Here is a 26472-nt window from a genome sequence, read left to right as displayed (position 1 = left end):
GGCTCATCAGAATATGAGAAGAGCGCTGCAGGATCAGGCCCAAAGCCCATCATAATCAAGCATCTTGTTATCACAGTAGCAAGTCAGATGCCTGTGGGAGACCCAGACACTCACTCTCATTTCTTTTTTCCTCGATCCACATGATGGGTTTTCTCTACCGTGTCATGACTTCTTACAGTACCCTTGAGAGAGATCTGCACCAGATAGAAGAGAATGACATTTGTGTGTGTGTGTTGTGCACAGGTTCTGCAAGCTTGTTGTTTCCTTCCCTCCGCCCCCTGGATTTTTCAAAATCTGTCACAGATGACAGTCTTCTTCTTTCACCATTCCTTTTTAATCAACTAGTTTTACATGCATGCATCTCCATTATGAAATGACTGCAAGTGGCACCTTATGGCGAAAAATGTACAAATTATATTTATACCCCAATCCTATTTACAGCTTCTTCAAAACGGAAGCAAGCCTTAAATTGGTGTGTGTAGGGTTGTACCCGCAGGACAAATTTCTTCACGTAGCTAATTTACACCACGGGGGAGGACCCTGTCATTTTCTTTGCGGGGTGAAATTAATAAAATTTAAAGAGTTCAAGGTACCAGTTTATCCCACATTCTGGTTTCCTGAGTGAGCAATGCACTCTGAAAATAGATATGTCTCTCCACATTGATAAGCTTCAGAAATTAGTTAAAGAGTTCGTGACCCCTGTGTTAACTCCCTTCAGTGGACTGTCATTTCTAATTTATATCATCAAGTTTTCTTCCATCAAATCTCCTGAAGTCAGAGACGAGTGACAACCTGTGATCACTTGTTGATGAAAGCAGTCTTTTGTTTTACTGATTAGTGTAATACTTGTATCCTTGTAATTTGATCTGCAGGCATTCTTAAGATTTTTTTTTAATCATCAAAGCATTTGGCAAGTATCCAATTTCTAAAACATGTAACATTTGAGACTATTTCATTCGCCGTAAAACAGCACTAACTCTCAACGAGTACTGGAAAATGTAATGGCCATGTGTCGAATAATCACATCTTGATTATTATTTCTTTGTCTTTAAACTGATACTTGCCATTCCTTTCCAAATTTCCAAGATTTTCAGTGGAAGATGATGAGCTTGCATTGCTGAACCAGAAATGAGAAGATGATACAACCAGGGGAAATAATGGTGCCAAACAAGATTGGAATTACGTTAACATTTTATACAGTCTTTTTTGTTCTTGCGGGGGAGGGGGCATGAGAGAGAATTCCACCGAATCTGCTTGTTTCTACTTGCAAATCAAAACTGGAAAATATGACACAACTTTACTTAAATGATCCTCTGTGTTGACCATATGTGCTAAGTACGGTACTATGATTTGCATTTTAGTCATACATTATTTACTTCTTGAAATGAGCATATTATAGATTTTCCAGTGAAGGGCATGAGAGCCAATGTGGTTTCACTTACTGTGTTGGGATTTGACCCTGGAATTGTGAGTTCAAAGAGTCAGCTATGCACCAAATCACTGATATCACCACTCATCTTCATGATCACTTGGCTTCAGTTTCCTGTCTGCAAAACTGGAACATACATAAACCCATTAAAAAAACCATGTCTTAATTACATTGAAGTCTTATTGGATTCTGTCTGCAGACTTCTGGAAGTCTTCAAGTGTCAAATAGTTTCCTGCGAGCTTTATTTGATGACTGATCATCTAGGACAGGCTTCCTCAACCTCGGCCCTCCAGATGTTTTTGGCCTACAACTCCCATGATCCCTAGTTAGCAGGACCAGTGGTCAGGGATGATGGGAACTGTAGTCTCAAAACATCTGGAGGGCCAAGGTTGAGGAAGCCTGATCTAGGGCAGGCATGGCCAAACTCGGCCCTCCAGATGTTTTGGGACTACAGTGCCCATCACCCCTGACCACTGGTCCTGTTAGCTAGGGTGATGGGAGTTGTAGTCCCAAAACATCTGGAGGGCCAAGTTTGGCCATGCCTGATCTAGAGAATGGGCACCTGATCCATGAATGTCAATTTTAAAGTACCCATAAGGACTTAAGAATTGCCTAGCTCAATCTTGCCAGTGTCCCATCTAGTCCAACATCTTGTTTCCACAGTAGCCAACCAGATGCCCGTGGGAAACTGGCAAGCAGGACCTGAACACAACAACACTCTCCCAACCTGCGGTTTCCAGCAACTAGCATCCAGAAGTATACTGTCTCCAACAGTGGAAGTAGAGTTGGAGCCTTTCTGCAACTTTTACTTCCTCTGGATAGCAAAGTTTGACCCTCTTCTCAGAGCTGTGCATTTAAAGCTTAATATGTGCAGCAATTTGGAAGCAATTTGGATTGAAGGTAGCTCTGGGTAAACGAACAAGTAGCTACAAATTGCCTATTAATCAATTGAGGTTGAAAATCAGAAAAGGAGTTTTAACAGTAAGGGGGTCAAATCCTGGAATAGTTTTCCGCAAATAGATGTGCAAACAAAGTATTCCAGGGCTGCTTTGCATGTTATAAGAAGTGTCGCAAAACAGACATGTGAGTGACCCCATGAAGCTGCTCTTTCCTGCTTATTCCCATCTACAATGCAGTCCTGACATTCTTTGCCCCCACAAGTCTTCAGCAGAGACTGTTTCACCATCTTAGTGTTCAAGCCACTTATTTGGTTATCAACTTCAATTAACTCGACTAAGTTCAAGGAAGAGTCAGATTGCATTTATGGAGCATGTCTTGACTTCTGTCGTAATGCCCTGGTTGCGGTGCCCATGGCAATTTGGAAGAGATTGTTCTCCTATATTATCGCAAGCTTTGCTCTAGCGAGAGAAAGGTGCATGCATGAGGAACTTTTCATCCACATTGCAATGCAAATGATAATGAGCATTTCCAACTCTTGTCTCGGGTTCTGTACTTCCTGATACAGCTATAACTGTGTTGGAAGTGCTGGGTTGTTATAACCATTAAGGAAGACTTAGCACTTACGATGGGATCCTGGGGTGTTTGGGCAGAGTTGTATTCAAAGTAATTTCATACCAAAGGTTTCACTTTCACTCAGGGCCAGGCATACTGCTATGTTTGCAATAGGGAAGAGAGTACCTGCATCTAGGTCATATGAGTTATTAACATTGTAGGATTTTTGTATAAACAGTGAATTTATACAAGTAGCCACAACTCAATTCACGACCGTCTGAATTTACCCAAAGTACACAGTTTCTTGAAATTTAGAATGGCAATTGCAAACTGTTAAACTGAGAAGGTACCTTTTCAGCCTGTGAATAGATGTAAATAAATGCCATTAATGACTCACAATTAAAAGGGTTGAAACACATATTGATTAGCCCTGAATAATTAAAAGACTAAGGCTAAGATGAATGGTGCATTGTGAGGCAAGCTTATCTTCTGTCAGTGCATGGATTACAAAGAAAGCTTCCATTCTGTTATTTTATTTTTTAAAAACAAACTTCTACCTCGCCTTTCATCCGTGTTCTCAAGGTGGCTTTTATGTATGCGATGGTAAAATAGTTGAGCATTAAAACCTACAATTTAAAACCAGGAAGGTCGTTCAACCAGTTTTTGTCAGTTTCTCTCTCATGTGGAGCTATGTTGTCCACTTAATTTACTCTGTTAACATGCTGGAGAAACCTTTCCTGCCCTTTGTCAGCTCTGCTAAATCATAGTACTCATGAAACTGAACTGAATAACAGTCATTTGATGTAGCAATGTGAGATTGTAGTTCTGCATCGATTGCCCTCAAATCATGGCAAACTAAGGTAAATGCACCACAAGTCGAATTCCTCACAGTGTAGTCTTTCGTTCAGGAATGTCATCATTAGTCTTGAATTTTATGTTATAATTGTTCACTTGTCATTGGAGGAGCCTATGGATAAACAGTTAAGCTAATCTCCAGAGCCTCAAGGAGATTAGACTGGCCTCGACCAGGGCCAAGGCCTTTTTGGCCGTGGCCCCGGCCTGGTGGAACGCTCTGTCACAAGAAACCAGGGCCCTGTGGGATTTGACAAGAACCACAAAAATCATACATCCACTGTTTCGTTCAGAATTTTTTTCTTCTTATGACCCTCTGCAGATAGCACCCCCCCCTCCACTGAATCGGCATATGAAACCTTGGTGCAGGATCAGCAAATTTTTCAGCAGGGGGCCAGTTCACTGTCCCTCAGACCTTGTTGGGGGCCTGACTATATTTTGAAGGGAAAAAATAAACAAATTACTATGCCCCACAAATAACCCAGAGGTGCATTTTAAATAAAAGGACACATTCCACTCATGTAAAAACATGTTGATTCTGCGGGCCGGATTTAGAAGGCGATTGGGTTGGATCTGGCCCCCAGGCCTTAGTTTGCCTACCCATGCCTTCGTGGTTTACCTTCACAGTTTTTGCAACTGTGTCCAGCTGGGATTGTTTGTCCTTCAGACTGAGCAGAGTGTTTATATATTTTTTCTTAATTAAATGAACAGCACTTCCTGTACTGGAAAGCTCCGATAGATTTCCATAACAATTATACCAGCCATTTTGTACACGTACGAATTGTTTTTGAATGCGAGTTATGGAGAATGTCAACATTTCCACTTTCCTAAGTGGCAATAATTTGTTTGTTTGAAGAAAAAAAAAGGAAAGGAGAGTTGTTACCATTGACAAATGGATGTAATCAGCTGGGCTATTATCTCTGCAATTATAGGAATACACTTTGCAGTTGTCAAGAATAAATGGATATTCATTTTGAAAGAGGGGAAATGTGCTGGGAAGGGTTTGCATGGCTGCTATTCTCTACTACTTGACTTTGAATTAATACCGTTGTATTCCTACTCCAGCCACTCATACTTTGAGAATCTCAACCATTTGGGATGTTGTTTCTAAAAAGACAGCCCAGCAGCTAATGGGCAATTCTGAATGTATAAATTAGAGTTTATTTTTCTCTGCCAATGTATTAATAAAAATCAGCATACTCTAAACTACAGATGAATCATCTGTACAGGCATGCAAGTTCTTGGTAGAGGCATCACAAGACAATATTAAATTCTGCATTGTGGTTATTGCACAGTGTAGGATATGAATGAGAATGTGATTCAAACAACACCAACACTTAAAAAAAAAACTGTTCTCAGTCTCCAACCAGATGCCCATCAGAAGCTCGGAAGCAGAGCAGTAAACAGGGCAACAAACAAACAAACAAACAAACAAACAAACAAAAACTGGTGTAACCATTTAGCAGACCTCTTCTCCAGATCCCTGTTTTTATAGCCAGAAGCACATGTTTGGGGAACTCCAAGAGATCATATAATTCAGCCCCCAACCCATAATGAAGGTTGTAGTTTAAAATCACGGCAAGCTACATACCATGCCATATAGCAGGTTTGTGGGTTATTGTAGTTTCAGTTGTCTTACTTTTGTGGCCTTTACATTCTAAATTTGCATCCACACATGTGCAAATTTGTGCCTATTGGTTCATGCCCATTTTTGTTAAGTACTTAGCAATGTCTCTGCACCTAGCCAAGAGAGTCTCCAACGGTAATCTGAGCGTGTGCAGAGAAATTCACATTGGGGAGATGGTCCTCAATCTTGGGAGCACCATTGAGTAGGATACGAGTGTGGTCACTTCTTCTGTTGACGTTGAGCATTGAGAATAAAGGTTGCTATTACCTGCCAAACCTATTTACAGGGGGCTCTGTTGGGTTCTTTTACTTCGCCATAAGAACTGGCTTTCATGTCATGCAACCTGCATGCCAGAACAAGTGTCTCATCCTTCATACAGCCATGAACCAGAAACGGATGCACACGGTGTCTCCCTGATCCCTGAACGTGTGTCAAAGAAAGTGCTCCATTGCCATGCACCTATGCAATGCACACATTATGTTTTTCTTCGACGTAGATAGTAATCTGCAAAGCAGACCTGTGAAGTAGGGCATGTTAGCTAGCATTACAAAGTTATTTGCATGAGCATACCTCTGTTGTGTGGCCTGCCTACTGTGCCGTTGCATGGTGGGAAGGAAAGCTGCTGAACTGAGGAAAGCCCCTCACTGAGCTTGGCAAAAACACATCTGTCTAGCTGCTGTGGAAATGCAGAGGTTTTCAAAAGATCAGACATTTTCCTCTGCTTCCCTCCTCCGCACCCCCAGCATAGTTCCCCCCCCCCAAAAAAAAACTGTCATGTCTTGCTGAGAGCAAGATATTGAAGTCCCAGTTCACAAATAACTGTGGCACTTTCTTGAGTTTGTGTGTTTGTTTACTGCAAAAATCAGAGCATCGGCCAAAATCAAACTACTTACTGCAACACTTCAAAGGAGAGCATTTGATGACATGCTTGCTGTGCTGGAAAACTGAAGAGCAGTGACTTAATTTGAGGTTGAGGGGAAGGGATTCATCAATAATTTGGAATTAAGAGAAGTGAGCACAACATGGCAGGGAAGCTGAAATGGTGCCTGTAGTGTGGGGTTGGATGAAATTCAGGTTGCGGGTTCTTTACCTCTTTGTTAGAAGGTTCAGTCAGGAGCATCAAATGGCTGGACCATACTTTACACAGCAAGCATATTTCTCATGGCTAGACCATTGTTTCAGGTAACAAGCAGTGTAAAGCAAAGACTTGCATTTGTAAAAACTTGCAGTTTGAACTGCCCTGAGATCGTCTGATGAAGGGCAGTATATAAATCTAATTAAAATAATTAAATAAAAGAACAGCATGGAGATGTAAGCTATCCAGGGCCCGCTCCCTGGTGGGTGTTCTTCATATATCCCTACATGTTTGTAAGACAGCACCCAAATAGATAAATGCACAAGATTTCCACTCCCCCCTTTTAAAAATGAAATAAAAGGTGCAGGCGTGCTCATTCAGGATTAGGAATGTGGCACGGGTTAATCCATTCCTCTGCATCAGATCCTGATGAAAATCTCCACTCCCTAAAGCTGTTATTCACCCAAGGGGCAGGGTGGGGGGGGGCAGGCAAGGTGCTATTTAGATCAACAATAGTGTCTCCAAGAGAGTGAATAGCAGCAACTATTAAATTTATTTAGGAATTTTTATGCCGCTTAATATGTGTAGTCTCTAAGCAGTTCACGTGAGATGTCAAAACCAAACAAAACTGATCACAAAATAAAACAAGCTTATGCATATAATAATACAAACTGATTGGTGCCGTTTAATCTCCTCTACCTGTGTATAGTTAAAGCTATGGTTTTCCCAGTAGTGATGTATAGAAGTGAGAGCTAGACCATAAGGAAGGCTGATCGCCAAAGAATTGATGCTTTTGAATTATGGTGCTGGAGGAGACCCTTGAGAGTCCCATGGACTGCAAGAAGATCACACCTATCCATTCTGAAGGAAATCAGCCCTGAGTGCTCACTGGAAGGACAGATCATGAAGCTGAGGCTCCAATACTTTGGCCACCTCATGAGAAGAGAAGACTCCCTGGAAAAGACCCTGATATTGGGAAAGATGGAGGGCACAAGGAGAAGGGGACGACAGAGGACGAGATGGTATACCTGAAGGAGCGTCTCCACCCCCATCAGTCTGCCCGGACGCTGAGGTCCAGCGCCGAGGGCCTTCTGGCGGTTCCCTCATTGCGAGAAGCAAAGCTACAGGGAACCAGGCAGAGGGCCTTCTCGGTAGTGGCGCCCGCCCTGTGGAACGCCCTTCCAGCAGATGTCAAAGCGATAAACAACTACCTGACATTCAGGAGACATCTTAAGGCAGCCCTGTTCAGGGAAGTTTTTAACGTGTGATATTTTACTGTATTTTTGGTTTTTATGGAAGCCGCCCAGAGTGGCTGGGGAGGCCCAGCCAGATGGGCGGGGTATAAATAATAAATTATTATTATTATTATTATGGTTGGACAGTGTTCTCGAAGTTACGAACATGAGTTTGACCAAACTGCGGGAGGCAGTGGAAGACAGGAGTGCCTGGCGTGCTCTGGTCCATGGGGTCACGAAGAGTCGGACACGACTAAACAACAACAACCTGTGTACCATGGTCTCATAGGAGAAACATGGAATGAAACCACATATTTCTCATAGCATCTCATTGGGCCCAAAGACATCATGCAATGGCAACAGACCTAGGAAAATATTTAGAGAGCCTGCTGCCTGCCATGCTGTGAATTCTGGGAAGGGTGTGTCCATTTTGGTTCTCTTAATTTCTCATTTTTCCAATCTTAAATTTAGTTCTCCACATTTCTGCTGCAATTTGATCTACCTTTCTTTTTAACCAGTTTCTTCGGGAGGTTGTGGACTCTCCTTCCTTGGGGGTTTTTAAACAGGGACTGGATGACCATCTGTCATGGATACTTTAGCTGAGATTCCTGCATTGAAGGGGGTTGGACTAGATGACCCTTGGGGTCCCTTCCAATGCTAAGATTCTATGAAAATTCTTAAGCATTCTGGTGTGAATTTGCCATAATAAATACATTTTGCCACGAATGGAATGCATTTTTATGTGTTTCCATGTAAGATGTTGATTTTTATGCACACTTTCCCTCGTATACACACTTTTGTAAACATTGGTTGGTTGGATAACTATTGCAAAATCTGGATAAGTGGTAAATTTCAAAGGATGACTTTGTTTCAATTCTCCTATTGTTTCATAAAGTGTGAATTTGATAGATTTGGCTTTCAATGTGAATTGAATGGAATTTCTCCCCGACTCTTAGTTTTTGGGTCAGGGGGATAATTGGCCCTACTAAGTAAAAACAAAAAACCGAACACCCTGAAGCCAAATAGCTCTTATCGCATCAGTGCTACCAATTTCTTGAGAAGTAGTTTACATCTGCTGCCAAATCAAGTGCAGATGATTGCACTGTGGCTTTTGTTCAGTTGGATTTTTATTTACAGCTCTGATGTGCTGGAAAAGATCACTTTTCCAGTTAATGACGTGCCATTTTTGTTTCTTTATTATCTAGCATGCGGAAGAGAGGTGGTGTTTGTGAACAGCCATGTGAGAACATCACCATCCTCCACACTTCATGAATCATCCTACCTTTCTTTAAAAAAATTAAACTCTCAGTTTGCCCAATGATAAGATGTTGCCTGATTTGGGGATACTTTTGTTGTTGTTGCCAAAGTGCTCTGAAACTCTTTAACTAGGTATGCTGGGATTTGTATCACAGTCAGACTTGCTGATCATACAGATGCTTTGCTTTTTACCATTTATTTGACAGCACTTGGTTTTGACTCATGAAACTGTAGGCCAGTGATTTTTCATATTTCTCAAGCTCAGAGCCATTTGTCTCCTGAGGAAACCTCCTATGTCAACCATGGCCTAAATGTTGCAGATTATTCTGGGCTGTCTTCTGTGGCCTGCTCTGATTTTCTGCAGGTCACTGACTAGACCTAGCTAGTGCCCTGCAGAAGCTGACTGTAGCCTAGAATGTGCCCAGTGCTCCTTTGCATTTGAGCATCACAGGGGAGAGTTTAGAGTGAAGAGCAAGCTTTCTTCTGGATAACTTGTCTATCAATGCCAATCTTTCGCCATGAACTCCCAGGGTCCTAAGAACACCAGTTTGGAAACTGACTCTTTAAGATATTATTCTACACTTCCCATTCGCCTGAGCAGGGAAAAATTTCAGGACCAGTGCTTACCCAGGTTTGGGAAGTGAGTCTGGAAGGAAAGATTACTAGAAGTGCACTGCATCTTTGTAACAGTTGATTTTATTTACCAATATTCAGCATAGGTGGAAGCAAACAGCTTAACATGCTTACTAAACAAGTCAGCTGCCCAGATCTCATCTGCCCAGGAGAAGCAGTTTCTTTGTGTTTTCCATCTTACAGTCTCACAACCTGCTTTTGTTCTTTTCCTCTTTTGTACACACACATACCCTGAGCTTTTCCCACCCTCCAGCTGGAAGGAAGCAATGTGTGTATTCCTATAAACCTGATGGATTTCATCTTCCTACAACAATTTTGCATCAGAAAACCAGCCTGATCAGTTAGACAGTTATCTCCCTAAAATAGAGGTAGCCAATATGGTATACTCCAAATATTGTTGGACCACAACTCCTTTCAGCCCCAGCCTGCATGGCCAAAAAAAGTAACATTACAATATTCAATATATAGACTTCTTCTTATGTTGTTGTAGTTGTTGTTGTTCCCTTTAATTGCATTATTGATTCCTACACTTGATGGGAAATAAAACCCAAAACTTTAAAGGCATTTAGTTACATTTTTGTTGTGTATAATTCAGATTTGGAGATTCCAACCTTTTTAGTCCTTCAGGAGCAGGAAGTTTGAGCTGTCAGATCATCCAAAAGCTTTGCCAGGACAGTTTTCATTCATTTCACTGCAGCTGGTGCCAAACCATTATAGTAAATTTATGGATGAAACATTGGGGAATGTAAACCTGCTATACTGGCAGTTGTGAACTCCAGATGTTGTTTGAATCCAGCTTCCATCAGATCCAGCCAACATGGTCAGTGGTGCTGGGAGCTACAGCCGAACAACTTCTGGAGGGACCCAGGTTCTCTTTCTCTGTGCTATGGCACAACAGAACACAAAATCCCTTCGGAATTTCCTATTTTTGTATATGGTGGAAAGATGTGGTGGAAGTGGCATGATAGAATAATACTAAAATTTAGATGTAGGAACTTCACCCGCCTTTGCGTAACGTATGAGGAGTATGGGAATATGTTCTGTTTATTATTTACATCTCAAAACAACATCTGCTAATGCAGAAATGCTTCCAGATGGCTAGCTTGCGCAAAAAAGTGAAACTTCTCATGTATAGCGCCATGCAACAGCACGTTTGAGTATGAGGCTGACATGGAAGCGATGCAGAAAGGCCAATCTTCCGGTTTTAAAAATAACAGAAGCAGTTTCCAGCATCGGCTTCAGATGGGCAAGTTTTGCATGCAAGGTATTAGCAATTAACTTTGTTGAAATCTTTAATTGAGGCCAGAAAAAGCCAAGGCTCTCCTTTCTTCAAAGTCTTCTTTCAAGCTGTTCCCCTACATTTTTTCCCCTTTCATTTTTACAAGGTTGGTTTTAAGTGCGTATCAGCATTAAAAGAGAGCGAGAGATAATGAAAGAGAAATAAAAAGCAGAGATTGTTTTGAAAGCAAATAGGATAAGCAGATGTTTTCATTTAAAAGTTGATATAATGCTACCCTCTCCAGTAACCCCTGCCCTTTTTGGAAAATTGTGTGTGTGGAGGGGGGCAGTCAGAGCAACCCATCCCCTTTCCCAAAAGGCTAAGGGATCACATGATGATCTGGGATGTCTGGGAAGGGTTTGATTAGAATTTGGCAAGTGATTCCCAGCACTGCATCTGAGAGCTGATCAAGTAAAAGTTGGGATGTAGTTTGCTATAGGCTTCCTTTGTGACTATGCCAACAGACACATACAGGCAACTCCCCATTTTTGCATGCTCTATTCGTGTGTGACTGCGCACATGTGCAGTGCTGGGAACCCAGAAGTGGATCCCAGAAATGGGGAGGACCCTGGAGAGTCCTCCTGGATTGCGAGGATACCCTCCCCAGAGCTCAAAGAGGACTTCCTCTTTGGGTTCTAGGGAGGGTCTCCTTGTGAGCAGGAAGCACATCAGGGCTTTGCTGAGGTCTCCAACCTAATATCTTCTTGACCCATCGGCTCTGCAGGCCGTGCTGTCCCTCTGGCTTGTGTGGCTCTGTTGACCGGCCCAGCCGACATATGGCATGAGCCGGAGGAGCAGCAGGCTTGGTTGAACTGCTCATCAAGCCTCTGGCTCTCGAGGAGACCCTCCCCAGAGCCTGGAGGGGCAGTGGGGCTTCCTCAGCTGGTGCTCCATTTCTGTCCATGCAGTGACGCAATGCTGTGCACTTCATGCTCATCCTCTTCTGTTGACCAACGACACATCACTTGGGGGGTGGGGGTCATGGCTCTGTGCTAGAGCACATGCTTTGCACATATGAATCCCCAGAATCAATCTCCAGGGAGTGCTGGATGAAACTGAGACTGCGTCTGAAAACCTGGAGAGTCATTGTCAGTTAGTATAGATGATACTGAGCTAGATAAACTAGTGGTTTGTTGCAGTGTGATGCAACTTTCTGTGTTGCTATGTAATGGAAGTGAGACTTTCCAGTCTCCCAGAACCATGTCAGAGGAGGAGAGGGGCTTATATAAGCCCAAGGGCTGTTCACATAAAGCTAAGCCATAGTTCAGCATCACATCTGCATGAAGCCAACTGTTCTCTGGAAACCTGAGGTTCCTTGGAAGCTTATCAAGAGTCCTTCAGTGAGAAGGTCCATAATAGAACAAGCTTGGCTGACGGACAGCTTGGTTGACCTTTCCTTGGCACCAGACTCCACAAGATGCGGAAGACCCTTGATGGTGCCACTGGCTGCTCTTTCGTTCTTTCTTTCCACAGTTTCTGACAGGTTGCTCAGGTTACAAAGCGGGAGATGAATAGGAACATACACAGCAGCCAGAAGCCTGTCGTTGGTCCCTAGCTCAGCAGCCCTTACTTCAAAAGCTGTGTGTGATCCATTCCCTCTCATGGTGGTGGAAGAGGCATCATTACATCCTTCATCCTCCTCTCGTGGTGACCATGGGTTCACATAGCAAAGCACTGGTTGAAAGCCCTGTAATCCTTCTAATACCAAGTAGAGATAAGAAGAGAGCCTGGGTGGAATTGGGGGGTGATGGGAAGGCAGACGGGTGAAATAATTGTTTTTATTAGATTTTTTTGGGAGGGAGGGGAAGTAATCTCACACCCCCATCCAGTTAATACTATTACTCTACATTTTTTGAATTCACCTAATATTCCTCTTCTGCCTCTCGCCTTGTTCAAATAAAGACCATTACAATATTGTGAAATTGGCTTGGAGACATTGGCTCTTTTGACTTGAGCAGCACCTGTTTCTGAATCCTAGCTGAGAGATAAAGAGAGAGAGCTTCAGATAAAACTTTATGAGGGTGGGAAACATAAAGAGGGCCTTTCTTTATCCTCGGGAGTGTGTGTCTCGGAAGCCTGTTGAATTTCAGTGACTCCTGGCCTAGGCTCTTCCTGCTCCTTCAAGTCAGCAGCAAAGCAAATCTCTTTTCGCATTTGCGGGGGATAGAAGATCACAAAAAGGCAGGCAGGAAGGTCTTGCCCCAGTGGAATTAAAAGTCATGGTGTCTGTTGAGCAGTAAAGTACGTGCTCTAAACAGATGGAAAGTTCCTAGAGGTCCAGGAGAACAGAATGGGTTTACCAAAGGACACAGCAGGGCACGGGCCAAGATACAGGGGAAATAGCTAATTCAAAGACAGGCCAAAATTGTGCCTGGAAAGAAGGGGATCTGTTGCACTTTGCCTGCTGCACATTTTTTGGTTTCTAAACTAATTACGGGGGAACAGGAGTCCAATTCCACCATGATAGGAAGGTGAGGCTGGTCTTTTCATTCCCCTAGGGATTCTGGAATGGAGATTCCCTTTCTGAATCCCACATAGCTAGGAGCCGATGTGGCTTTCGCTTCTACAGGGATGGCAGGGATCACCGCCAACTTGGGGAAGAGATAACCATTCCTGCGTGCTGTCTTCACAGTGAAAATGGGACTCCCCTGTTCGTGTCTGCTATGTATTTAAGGGCATGTCTAGTTTCGCTCTCTTTAGCATGGCAAAGAGGAGACCTAGAGGAGGCGTGGTAGCCATCTTCAAACATCTAAAGGGCAGTCGCATGGAAGATGGAGCAAGCTTGTTTTCTCCCATTCTGGAGGATAGGATGCAAACCAATGGATCCAAATTACAGGAAAGGAGATTCTGACTAAACATCAGCAAGAGCTATTCGACAGTGGAAGCGGCTCCCATGAGAGGTGGTAGACTCTCCTTGCTTGGAGGTTTTTCAGCAGAGGTTGGATGGCCATATGTCCTGTATGATTTAGCTGAGATGCCTTCATTGCAGAGGATTGGACTAGTGGGGTGCTTTCCAATTCTGCAATTCTGTGATTCGATGCACAGGTGCTGAGAAGGCAGGCCAGGAGACTAAGGCAGTGTTTCCCAACCTTTTTTGGGCAAAGGCACACTTGTTTCATGAAAAAAATCTCGAGGCACACCACCATTACAGCCCCGTGACGTCAGCGCGCAGCGTCACGCCGGGAGGGACATGAATTGCTAGCAAATTACATAATCACCTCCTTGAGGGCTGGCTCATCTTCTCCGAAGGCAGAACCCCATTAATTAACAGCACAGACTCACACCATAGCCAAGACGAGGGGGGAAAACCTCAGTCATGCACAGTCATGCACATGTGGGGGCTAAATGAGGACGAAGACCGGGCAGAGAGCAGGGTTCAAATCACCCCACCTAGCCAGGACAATCCCTGGGTGCTCCCTTGGGCCACTCGCCTGACGCACCTCGCAGGGCTGTTGTTGCGAGGATAACACGGGGAGAACCATGCGCGCCCCCAGGAGCTCCTTGGAGGAGAAAGCGGGCGATGAATGCAATGCACGAAATATATGAGAGGCGACCAGGTTTTGCAGGTGAGGGGACCCCGCCAGCCTCCGCTTCCAACACCTGGCGCAACGACGCCGAAGTTTCCCCCCGGGCTCGGCTCGGGGAGCAGCGCTGCTCCCCCCCCGGCTCCCCTTCGCCCTCCCGGCTCTCTCTGCCGCCCACTGGGGACCCCCCTCACCTGCCAAGTCCGGAGCGCCGTTGGAAGTTGCATGCATGCATGCAGGGCACCGCGTTGCCATTGCATTGCACTGCACTCCATGCAATGCCTGCACGCATGCATTGCCTTGCACGCCCGCCAAGGGGTCTCCCCGCGGTCCGATGCGTCCCCTCCGGCGCGGATGCAACATTGCAAAAATAAACACACACCCCGACGCAGCCCTACCTGGGGGGCAGCCTCCGCCTCCGCTGCTCCGCCTCCGCGGGGATCCCCGGGCTCCATCCTGCCGCCCGATCTCCGCGGGGGCGCAGGCAGGCTGCGCGGGGTCTGCGCAGAAGAGCCCCTGCCCGCCCGGCCGCCGCCGCTGCGCTCATTCCATGGCCGGGAGAAGAGCGCTTCAAACAAAACGCCCGGCCCGCCAGGCCACGCTGGGAAACGTAGTTCGTGCACCCCGCGCGGGCGCAGAGCCCAAGGGCGAGGGGACTACGGATCCCGGCAGCCCCCGCGCCGGGGACGGAGGGGGAGAGGCCGGGTGCAGGGATGGAGGGACGGGTGGGCGAGCGAGCGAGTGAGTGAGTGGCAGCCGCCAAGCCTTGGCCGAGAGCCAGGAAGGGCCTCCCCGGAGGAGGAGGAGGGAGGCGCAGAGCGGGAGGGAGGGAGGGAACCCCAGGGGTCATCTAGTGACGGCGCCCCAATCGAAAATTTGACTTTAAAAAAAAAACTTTCGAATTTTTTAATTTTTCCCGCGGCACACCAGGCAACATCTCGCGGCACACTAGTGTGCCGCGGAACAGTGGTTGGGAAACACTGGACTAAGGGATTGGGGAAGCAGAGGGCAGGAGAAAGCAAAATCAAATGTACACATTAATAACCCACCAGATCTTTAGCCTCAGAGCAGTAATCTAAATACGTATACAGTCATACCTCAGGTTGAGGTTGCTTCAGATTGAGCATTTTCTGGTTGCGCTCCGCGGTGACCCAGAAGGAACGGAGCATGTTACTTCCAGGTTTCGACACTCGCATATGCGCAGACGCTCAAAATGACGTCATGCGCAGAAGCAGCGAATTGCGGCACGCTCAGACTCGGGTTGCGTTCGCTTCAGGATGCAAACGGGCTCCGGAACGGATCCCATTTGCATCCAGAGGTATCACTGTATATACTTGCTACATTCACAATAAACAATGTCCCTCCCCCCCCCCCATTATGGGAACAGTGGCAAGCTACAGGCTTGTATACTCTCCCCTCTCCTCACAGCCACAGGGGATGAAATCAGCTGCTTTTACTCGCATTTAACATTATGTCTGGATCTTAAACTTTGCTTCATCTGAACTATGGCTTATTGGAGCAAGATAACTTCATAATCCATTGTTTGAAGCTAGCTTGCTTCAAACAAGCCACAGTTAAGATTAAGCACGGCTTGTCATGTTTGGATGACATAACAACCTGTAGTTAATCAAAAATAGAAGCTAAAGCTTTGTAGTCCTCCTAGCTGCACCAGAGGAATGACGCGAGCCTGAGGCAACCATCGCTGCATATTTGGCACATCACCTTGTGGTGCCATTGAAGCCTATAATACCTCAACCACCTATTTTTCTTTTCTAGATATTGATGAATGTGCAGTGAGGAGTGGAGGCTGTCAGCAGAGCTGTGTGAATACTCTGGGTTCCTACCACTGTGAATGCCATGCAGGGCACAAACTTCATGCTGACGGCCGTACCTGCATAGGTGAGTAACACCCAGGCTGTAGTTTTTAAGTGATGGGGGGAAGGAGAGGAGGCGTTCATAATTTGGTCTTTAGGGGGATGCAAATTCAGAGCTGTGTGTTGTTTTGGGGTATTTTCCCCAGCCAAAATAATATAATACCAAGTTGTTAAGCCGTCAAAAAGGTTGTCAGTGTTGTTTGGTTGCTCTTAAAGCTGCTTTGGTGCAGCTGCCTCTACTGTTCACATCACGGTGTTTGTGGGTTTTAGGGTTGAGAAAGATGCCAGATTAAAGTTGTCCTCGTGTGAAGCTCTATTTGTGGGATGTTGACTGCTGGGTTTTGGGTTTTTTTAAGGAATGTGCCATTTTCATTCTATACTTGTTTTTATTCTCATTGCAAAGTTTATTGCGGACTCCTTTGTTCTTCGCAATGAGAGTGAATTAAGCAGTTTGACAATCCTCAGCAAATGGCTCTAAAAGGATGCAAATGGTAGTGCCCTATTAATGAACAGTGGTGTTCTTAAAGCCATCTATTATGTTCGTTTCCTTTTAAAATTTATGGTTCACCTTTCAGCCCATTAGAGTCCTCAGGATGGTTCACAAGGCAGCTCCCAAGGCAATGGAATTATATTAAAACCATAAATATTAAAAACTAGAACAACCCATTACATCACAATGAAATAGCCAGAACTGAGATTAAAATGTTTCAGAACACAGTGTATAATCAAAGTAGAGTGGGGGAAACATTCAACTAACCATCTCAAAGCCTTGCAGAGCAAAAGTGTCTTAACTGTGCTTCTAAAAACTCAAGCAAAACAAGGTTGGTAGACCTCCTTGGTAAACCAGTTTGAATAATGTGGAGCTGTATACATAACTCTAATGTGCAGTATGGGAAGCACTATAAAGCACTTCCGGACCTGATGAACTGCACCCAAAAAAGAGCTTTGTGACAAAGCTGTTGGACAGTGGAAGGGTCTTCCTTGGGAGGTGGTGAACTTGGGAGGTTGGATGGTCTTCTGTCATGGATGTTTTAGCTGAGATTCCTGCATTGCAGAAGGTTCACATTGATAACCCTCAGGGTTCTTTCCAACTCTACAATTCTGTGATCATTGCAGACTTGGCTTTCACAGGACAAGGAGTGATAGGCATCCAACTTGCTGGCTGGATCCTGTTCCCTACCACTGCTCTAGTGTTTGTTCTCTTTCTCTCTCTCTCTCTCTCTCTCTCTCTCTCACACACACACACACACACACACACACACCAGTGGTGCCTTGGTTCTCAAACACCTTTGTACTCAAACAACTTGGAACCCAAACACTGCAAACCTGAAAGTAAGTGTTCCAGTTAGAACTTTTTTTCGGAAGCTGAACAAGCTCCGTTTTGAGTGTTACGCTTCAATTTGAGTGCCACACATCCATTTTGAGTGCCACACGTCCATTTTGAGTGTTACGCTGAGGTCTGTCCATTTTTGCTATTTGTTTTGCATTTTTGTTTTTGCAACTTTTGTTGTTGTTTTTGTGACTGTGTGGAACCCAGTTCAGCTACTGATTGACTGACTGTGTGACTGTAGTACGTTGTTTATTGCTTTCATTTTATGGATCAATTGTCTTCTTAGTAAAATTCATGTTATATTGCTGTTTTAGGGGTTGTTTTTAAAAGCCTGGAACGAATTACAGTGGTGCCTCGCAAGACGAAATTAATCCGTTCCGCGAGTCTCTTCGTCTTGCGTTTTTTTTCGTCTTGTGAAGCACGGCTATTAGCAGCTATTAGTGGCTTAGCGGCTTAGGGGCTATTAACGGCTTAGCGGCTTTAAGAAAAAGGAAACAAACTTGCAAGAACTCGCAAGACGTTTCATCTTGCGAAGCAAGCCCATAGGGAAATTCGTCTTGCGGAACGACTCAAAAAACGGAAAACTCTTTCGTCTAGCGAGTTTTTCGTCTTGCGAGGCATTTGTCTTGCGGGGCACCACTGTAATCCATTTTGCATTACTTTCTATGGGAAAGCACGCCTTGGTTTTGGAACGCTTTGGTTTCAGTGCACAGCGATCCCTCTTGCCGTTCTGGCTGCTGAGATTCAGAATATTTTTTTTCTTGTTTTCCTCCTCCAAAAACTAGGTGCGTCTTGTGGTCTGGTGCATCTTATAGGGCGAAAAATACAGTACTCTGCATTCTAAGTAGGGGTTGACACACTTTGTGCGTCATGGGGATGTTGCTGACACTGACACTCCCACATCAAGTTCTCACCTCTGACACCCATGCTGCATTCTCACCCTTGACACCCATCTCATGATGTGCTGTCATCATACTGTGAGTTCCCCCGCTCTGGTTCCACATCGTTTGCTAGCCGGGGGCAGAACAACTTGCAAAGTGATGACATCGCATTATGAAGTGTGTCTCTACTCTTCACAGATGAGAACTTGGAGGGTGTTTTTGGCAGCAGCCCTGTGACATTTATAACTTATAGTTCAACCCACATTCAGAATTCGGAGCCTTTAGAAGTGCTTTGTGAGGGATTGAGTTGATAGCCAGATATCTGTGTCATCCTAAAGATACCAGTTAGTCTAACAGGACTTTTGTTAGTTTTATACTAAAAATAAATGTTGGAGCTCACTTTTTCTGTTCATCAAGGAGAAGTAGTTTGTTTTTTAAAAAGAAAAACATAGAGTGAGAAAAAAGTAAGAAAAAAGTGAGTGAGAATGAAAAGAAAAAATACGGTTACATTACCATACATTAATATATAGATGTGTATATTATTATTATCCCAATAGACATATAATTGTCTTAATCTCCTGAATTGGGCAACCTTAGAGTTCACATATACCTTTGCCTGGGTGGACAGTATTAGGATCAAAATATTTGAAAGTTTCAACAACTCTTGAAACAATTATGTCAGTTAGTCAGATATGGAATATATTTGCTAATAAAAATTAATTTGATCAAGGAAAAGTTTTAAATGAATGTGCTGATGCACCTTCTCTGAATGAATGAAATTTGAAGTATTGGGTACAAAATAAAAAAGTTTTCCCATCCTCATCAGCATGATTGGTACTTTCGCATAGGCCAATTTTAAAGTTTTATGAAGACCATTTGACCTCACATATCTATTCTCAGAGATGCAAGTGGAAAACTCTAAATGATGCAAGGTTATCTGGAACCATTTCAGCTGCAGTTCAGGCCTAATTCTGGGACATAAACAGCCTGGCCTATCCTGACAGAAAATCTTTGAACCGAGGCAGGAAAAGTATGTCACTGTCAGTCTTGTCAGCAGTTTTCAATACCTTCAACAATGGCACGATTCTGGACTGTCTGGCCAGGATGGGACTTGGGCTCCATTCTTCTTGAAGAAGAGATTTCAAAAGGTGGAAAGTGTCTGTTTGACTCCTTGGCCACTGGGCCTGGGGTTCCACAAGGTTCTGTTCTCCCCCCCCCCCCACTTTTCAACATCTAGGTAAAGTCTTTGGAAGCAATAGTTTTTGGAGATTTAGAGTGTAGTGTCCTCAGTATGCAGATGACACCCAACTCTATCTCTTTGAAGATGATAGCCATCTTCTAATATCTCAAGGGATGTCGCATGGAAGATGGAACAAGCTTGTTTTCTCCTGCTCTTTGTAAATTAAGCATTTTAATGTATTCCTCGGGCATTTGGTTATCTTTAACACTGTTCTATATTTCTTTGATATTCGAATTTTTTCACGTTTGGAAATGGTTTTAATGTGTGTTTTAATGTTGTGAACTGGTTTGACATTTTCTTAACAGTAAGTGGCGCAGAAATATATTTTAATTTTTTAAAAAAACATATTCCTTTTTTCTCTGTTAACGGTTTAGAATATTTTGAAAAGTGGTAACAAAGATATTTTAAATAACAAAAAGAAAAAAGAAGCCAGCACGTAACATGTTGTTAAAAAGAGAATTAGCAGGGCCTGATTTTTTTTTAATGACCCCCTTTTTACCCTATATTCACATAGATTTGTAGTTTTCTTACAGTTGGTGGTGAAATGACAGCAGAGCATTGTTTTAATTGAGATACCAGAGCAATAGGGCATAAAGCGTCAAAAGCTGTAGCCAAGTTCTGTAGAAAGGATTAAAATTCTCTGTAAATCTGCATATCAGCACAAGAGAGATTGTGATTCCATTTCCCATTGATTCCTGGTTGAAATGTGAAAAACAGCTCAGTTAGGTATGAATGACATTACATCTGTTGAATCCATTCTTTTGTATTTCTTTGTTTTTGAGCTGAGGGCTAGATGAGCTTGGGGATCGAACACATGTCTTGTTTGCAATTTCTTAGAGTTGCCAGTACATTGGCTTAGTTACAAGATAATATTAAGCCTGCCATTCTAGCCAAGGTGGGAGAGAATCCTTTAAGAAAAGCTTGTCCTTTTCCGCTTCCTTGTTGGGTTATATGCAAATAACGTTAAACATTCTAGCAGAATTGTGAAACTGTCTTTATAGATCTTGGAGACTAGGGGATGGAAGCAGGAAGTCATGCATCAGAAAGCAAAGCAAGGATATGAATACATGAGAAATCTGTAGCTATAATTTTGAATAGGAAATCTGATGTCCCAATAGGGGCAACGTTCACCTTAACAGAACTACTTCTGTTGTGTTATTTTTAATTCAGGCCCAAGGTTAATGAAGAGACTTAAATCAATAAGCTAATGGGGACATTGGTCTCTCAGTGCCTAAATTTATTGCAATAGACTTAATGCCCCATTTAAAAGAATGCCACAGAACAATACAAAACCTGAAGCTACAATTTGCCTTCTCCCCCTTGACAACCAGCTCTTACCATGCTGCACAGGGTTCAGGGCAACAAACACAGACAACACCTTGAATAGGTCACTCATCCCTCCATAGAGGAATCCAGCAGCCATCCATGACCTCAGGGCTATGTGTCTACACACATGCACACATGTTGGGGAAGGGCAGTGAACCAATATGAACAATAACTGGCTTTATTTCATGGTTTCTGTTATGCAGCCTTTCTTCCGGCATCCATCTTGGAACCACTCCCCAGAACACAAACCCTCAAGCATGTTCAGTTCCACCTGTTTCTCAAGAAACACTTCTGGGTTGTTGGCTAGATGGCTATACAGTGGTACCTCGGGTTACATATGCTTCAGGTTACATACGCTTCAGGTTACAGACTCCACTAACCCAGAAATAGTACCTTGGGTTAAGAAATTTGCTTCAGGATGAGAACAGAAATCGTGCTCCGGTGGCCCGGCAGCAGCAGGAGGCCCCATTAGCTAAAGTGGTCCTTCAGGTTAAGAACAGTTTCAGGTTAAGAACGGACCTCTGGAATGAATTAAGTACTTAAACCGAGGTACCACTGTATATATATTTGCATACCATAGCTCACTGGTAGAGCATCTGCCATGCACCCAGAAGGTCCCAGGTTCAAGCTTTGGCATTTCAAGGTAACAGGGTGTCCTCAATCTGAAGCCCCAGAGAGCTTCAGTGTGTGCAATACTGCACTGGATGGACCAATGTTTCTTGTTTTCCTTTCTTCTTTCCCAAGTTCTGTGACTTATATCCTAATATTTTCACTCTAGCTGCAGCAGTGGAAGTGTTTTTGCTAACATAGTTAAAAGACCATCCTTTAGAATGTCCCAGGATCAGTCCTCAGCATCTCCAGGTGGGGCGGGGAATGTCCTCTGTCCTTGAAAAGCTTCTGAGCTATATGGACCAGTGGTTTGACTGACTGACTGCAACACAGCTTCCTCTGTATCAGAGTGCTAGCAAGGCTTTTCCTTCCCTGCTCTGCTTTCAAGGATCATTTTTGGAGCAGATGTTTGTTGATGGATAAAGCTTTGGCATAAAGGAGGTAATGCATCCAAGGCAAAAAGCAAGTCTTCAGCTTATCACTAAGCTTTTGGAAATGAGATGCCTTTACCAAAGGGATCATATGGTGTTTAGCACAGTACTAGTGGCTGGAGGATGTGAGCTCATCCAGGGTCCTGCTTAAAGCCATAAGGTCTAGTATTGTAGGTGATGGGTCAAAATACACATGTTGGGAAGGCAATCTGCTCTTTAGGATATATTGCTGCGTGAAAAGTTGCTGCATTTTTTGCCCTCACTTCAGATATTTGGGTGGAGAACTGCATCACGACATTCTGGCTTTTTTTGTGTTCTCATTGTATTAGGTGTGAGCTCTTGTGCCGTCAATAACGGAGGCTGTGAACATGAGTGTGTGCAGATGAGTGAAGACCACTACCGGTGCCAGTGCCACACACGCTACCAGCTTAAGAGAGATGGGAAGCACTGTGAAAGTAAGTGTGAGCCCAGGGTGCAGGTAACCTGTTGGAAACACAATACGAGCCCAAAGGCTGTAGCTTGGGCTAACCTTTGGCCCTTCAGATATTGTGGGACTCCCTGACCATTGGCCATTCTGGTTGGGTTGATGCAAGTTGTAGTCCAACAATATCTGGAGGATCCCAGGTTCCCCGCTTCTGCCCTAGTAGAATGCATGTTTACTTGCATTGATTAATGCAGTTTTGTTGTTGTTCAGTCGTTTAGTCGTGTCCGACTCTTCGTGACCCCATGGACCAGAGCATGCCAGGCACTTCTGTCTTCCACTGCCCCTTCTCCTTGTGCCCTCCATCTTTCCCAACATCAGGGTCTTTTCCAGGGAGTCTTCTCTTCTCACAAGGTGGCCAAAGTATTGTAGCCTCAGCTTCACGATCTGTCCTTCCAGTGAGCACTCAGGGCTGATTTCCTTAAGAATGGAGAGTTTTGATCTTCTTGCAGTCCATGGGACTCTCAAGAGTCTCCTCCAGCACCATAATTCAAAAGCATCAATGCAGTTTAGGTGTCAGAAATAGAGAGTCATGTGGCTGGTCCATGCTGCCAGGCTCTCTGGTTCAAGCCTGTTACATTTCACCTACACACTGACCTTGTACTATTGCAATAGGGGAATGGTAGGATCATATCTAAGTCTGGACTTCTTTAATAGCATTTGCAACTTTTTGTAATCTGCCTACCCTGTGGAAGTATGAGGATCTCGATATAGAATGTAAGCATTTGTCCTGTCCTCACCTCAAACAAAAGCTTACAGGGCATTATGGGAGTTGCTCAGAGAGCAAGAGAGCACTGGGTGAGCGCTGACAGAAGCTGGAGGCAAATGCATCTGTGTCTCTTCAGTGCCTTCTCACCTGACCTGCTCTCGGCCATATTTCCTGCAATTCTGTAAAGGGAGAAACAGGAAGACTTGGCTATGAACTGAATATCATGGAGGCCCATGGAGTGGTTAGAGGAGACAGTAGGGTAGTCAACTCATCAAGTAACATAGGGGGGAGAGGAAATAATAAGAGGGAGGTGTACGAGGGGGGGCAGTGGGGAGAGGAATAGAGATCAAAGCAGGTTATTGGATTCCCTTGTTCTCCCTTTCTTAAAAAGAATTAGGAAGGAAATATGACCTTGGGTTGTCCTTCCTTCTGCCAAGCTTTATTAGCTCCCATTATCTGTCGAAGCTGCTGATGGCCTGAGCTTTATGCTTGCGTTTCCATTGATCTACTGGAGACTTTGTTTGCCAAGTTTTGCAGCCGAGCTCAGCTAAATCTCCCATTGCAAACTCACTGCATGTATGGTGCCATGTGCAATATGCCCATATTTACCATAAAATATATGTGGGGTTTTTTAAGGGGGAAAAATCAAGGCTTTGGTCCTGTGTTTCTTATGTCTCTCAGTTCTGCTTGTAGCAGGAGCTTTGCCTGCGAGAGGTGTACAAAAGACAGGGAAAAGACTGCCTCACTGCAGCGTTTACAAAGGAATACAATGATCACGAAAGGATAAAATCAGAGAAGCCAAAGGCACCATTATCAAAGTGGGCAAAGGATGTTAGAAGTGATAAGAAGGGTTCTGGATGTACATATGAAACTGCCATATACTATTCAGACCTTCTAACAGCTGCCTACTCCTTTCTGCAGTTTTCTTAAGGTCCCAAACATTATATTGCCTACGTGTGCTGCTGCTTTGCTCCTGAGCTTAGTAGACAAGAGACAAAACAGCTCACCTAAAGATACATGGAGCTGCATATATACTAAAGCTGCATCATCTAGATCAAGGGTAGCCAACATGTGACCCTCCAAATGTTGCTGGACTCCAACTCCCATCAGCCTCAGTCAACATGGCCAAAGTTCAAGGATTGTGGGAGTCGTAGACCAACAATATCTGAAAGTAGCCACCACATTGGTTACCCCAGCCTGGTACTTGGAAATTGACTTGGGGCACATTTTCCAAAATATTGAACCACCACTGGAATCTTTAGGCCTAATTTACCGTGGATTTTTGTTGTTGCTGTTTTGTTTTGGGTGTTTTCAAGAATCTCCTGGTCTCTTTCTGATTTGATGTGCAATATATTTGGAGCAGGAGCTTGCGCTCCTTTTGGAAGTGCATTTCCAAACAATTGTATTGACTCTCCAGTAGAGCCGCTGCTGTAATCCCTCGCAGCAAGATCTCTGGTTGTTAAGGGCTGGTCACGGTTTGCCAGGCATGTTTGAGCAATTATATTTGTCGGACTGCAAAGGAAGCTATAGAGGAAAGTGCCATCAATTTGAACTGCTGGCACAGAGAACCGTTGGCAGGCAGAGATGCGTGTGGAAGTATCTGTGTCAGATCTCTGCTGAATATTGGGAAAAGCAAGTCAGCACTGTATGAAACAGAGAATATCATTAAAGCAGATCCCTCTCACCCCCCCCCCGTTTCCTCTCTCTCAACCCTCCCCCCCTTATTTATTTCTTTTCAGCTGTTGCAAAACAGGTTGTGCATGTTGGCCAGTTTTGTAACTATTGAAAATAGGTTCAAGCATCTCTGCCAGATGAACTTGTCAAATGGCTCGTGATGAACAGTCGGAATGAAATTGGGAGATAAATATCACTGCAATGTGAAAAGACTTGCAGCCTGCGCCAGATAGATCTTGACCTGTGTTCTGTGTATTGGTTGATATGTGTGTGTGTGTGTGTGTGTGTGTGTGTTCTCAAAGCATCTTAGTTTGCTGGTTTGTAATTCAGACACCTAACATTCCTAGCTAGCACCTTTGATCTGCATTGCTTGGATTTCTTGGTGTTTGGTTTCAGAGATCGACCCCTGCGCGAGTGGAAATGGAGGCTGCTTGCAGATCTGCCGAAATGAGAGCGGACTTGCAGAGTGTGAATGCTATTCTGGATATCGCCTTTCTGCAGATGGGAAGTCCTGTGCAGGTAAAAAAAGCAAAGTGTGGGTTGCGGGGATGGTAACTAAAATTGAAGAGTCTAGTTATTGACCTCTTTTCTAACCAGGTATGCTAAACACAGGGATGCAGGTGGCGCTGTGGGTTAAACCACAGAGCATAGGACTTGCTGATCAGAAGGTCGGCGGTTTGAATCCCCACGACGGGGTGAGCTCCCATTGCTCGGTCCCTGCTTCTGCCAACCTAGCAGTTCAAAAGCACGTCAAAGTGCAAGTAGATAAATAGGTACCGCTCCAGCGGGAAGGTAAACGGCGTTTCTGTGTGCTGCTCTGGTTCGTCAGAAGCGGCTTAGTCATGCTGGCTATGACCCGGAAGCTGTACACCGGCTCCCTCGGCCAGTAAAGCGAGATGAGCGCCGCACCCCAGAGTCGGTCACAACTGGACCTAATGGTCAGGGGTCTCTTTACCCTTTTTATGCTAAACACATGTAAGCAAGAACATAGTTGGAGCCATTCTGCTGTGAAGAGGAGTTACAGTCTTGGGGTCAGACTTCTTGATTTGGAAGCACAGGGGTGGGGAGAGCCCCTTTGGCCCCCATTGCCTACTCCTGCTGGCAGATGTGTTCAGTTGTCTCCCATTAGGAGACCATGGAAGGGAGCTTCAGACTGAGGCACCCCCTATTGTTCTCTTCTGTGCCATTGCTGGTTCAGCTATTCACTTCTTCCCACCATTAGAGGAGAAGAGAACCTAGGAGTCTAAGGAAAGTCCTCTTGGAAATCAGTGCCCAACAACATGATGCCTGTGCATACACCACATGGAAACCATTTTAGCAAATAAATGGCAAATAAATAAATATAACAATTTGTTTACTGCAGTTGTATTCCACCTTTTTCTCCAAAGAGCTCAAGGTGGGAGCCAGTGTGGTGTAGCGGTTAAGAGCAGTAGATTCGTAATCTGGGGAACGGGTTCGTGTCTCTGCTCCTCCACATGCAGCTGCTGGGTGACCTTGGGCCAGTCACACTTCTCTGAAGTCTCTCAGCCCCACTCACCTCACAGAGTGCTTGTT

At 44.3% G+C, this 26472-nt stretch overlaps 1 protein-coding gene across 8 annotated transcripts in view; it reads left to right on the top strand.

The window, feature by feature from the left end:
* LOC309533018 (uncharacterized protein) overlaps positions 1-26472 on the top strand; it is a 219310-nt gene that overhangs the window by 116771 nt on the left and 76067 nt on the right. For all 8 annotated transcript variants that reach the window (XR_014220091.1, XM_082223867.1, XM_082223869.1 and 5 more), the window contains 3 exons: positions 16140-16262; positions 22384-22509; positions 25315-25437. Coding sequence is in view for 7 of the 8 variants with exons in the window: in XM_082223867.1 (XP_082079993.1) it covers positions 16140-16262; positions 22384-22509; positions 25315-25437 (372 nt within the window). In the remaining variant the exon portion in view is untranslated. The remainder of the gene's footprint in view (positions 1-16139; positions 16263-22383; positions 22510-25314; positions 25438-26472) is intronic.

Source organism: Podarcis vaucheri (genome assembly GCF_965113315.1).
Source record: "Podarcis vaucheri genome assembly, chromosome: 5".
In the NCBI taxonomy this organism is placed as follows: domain Eukaryota; kingdom Metazoa; phylum Chordata; class Lepidosauria; order Squamata; family Lacertidae; genus Podarcis; species Podarcis vaucheri.
This window is presented reverse-complemented; position numbering and strand designations above follow the sequence as displayed.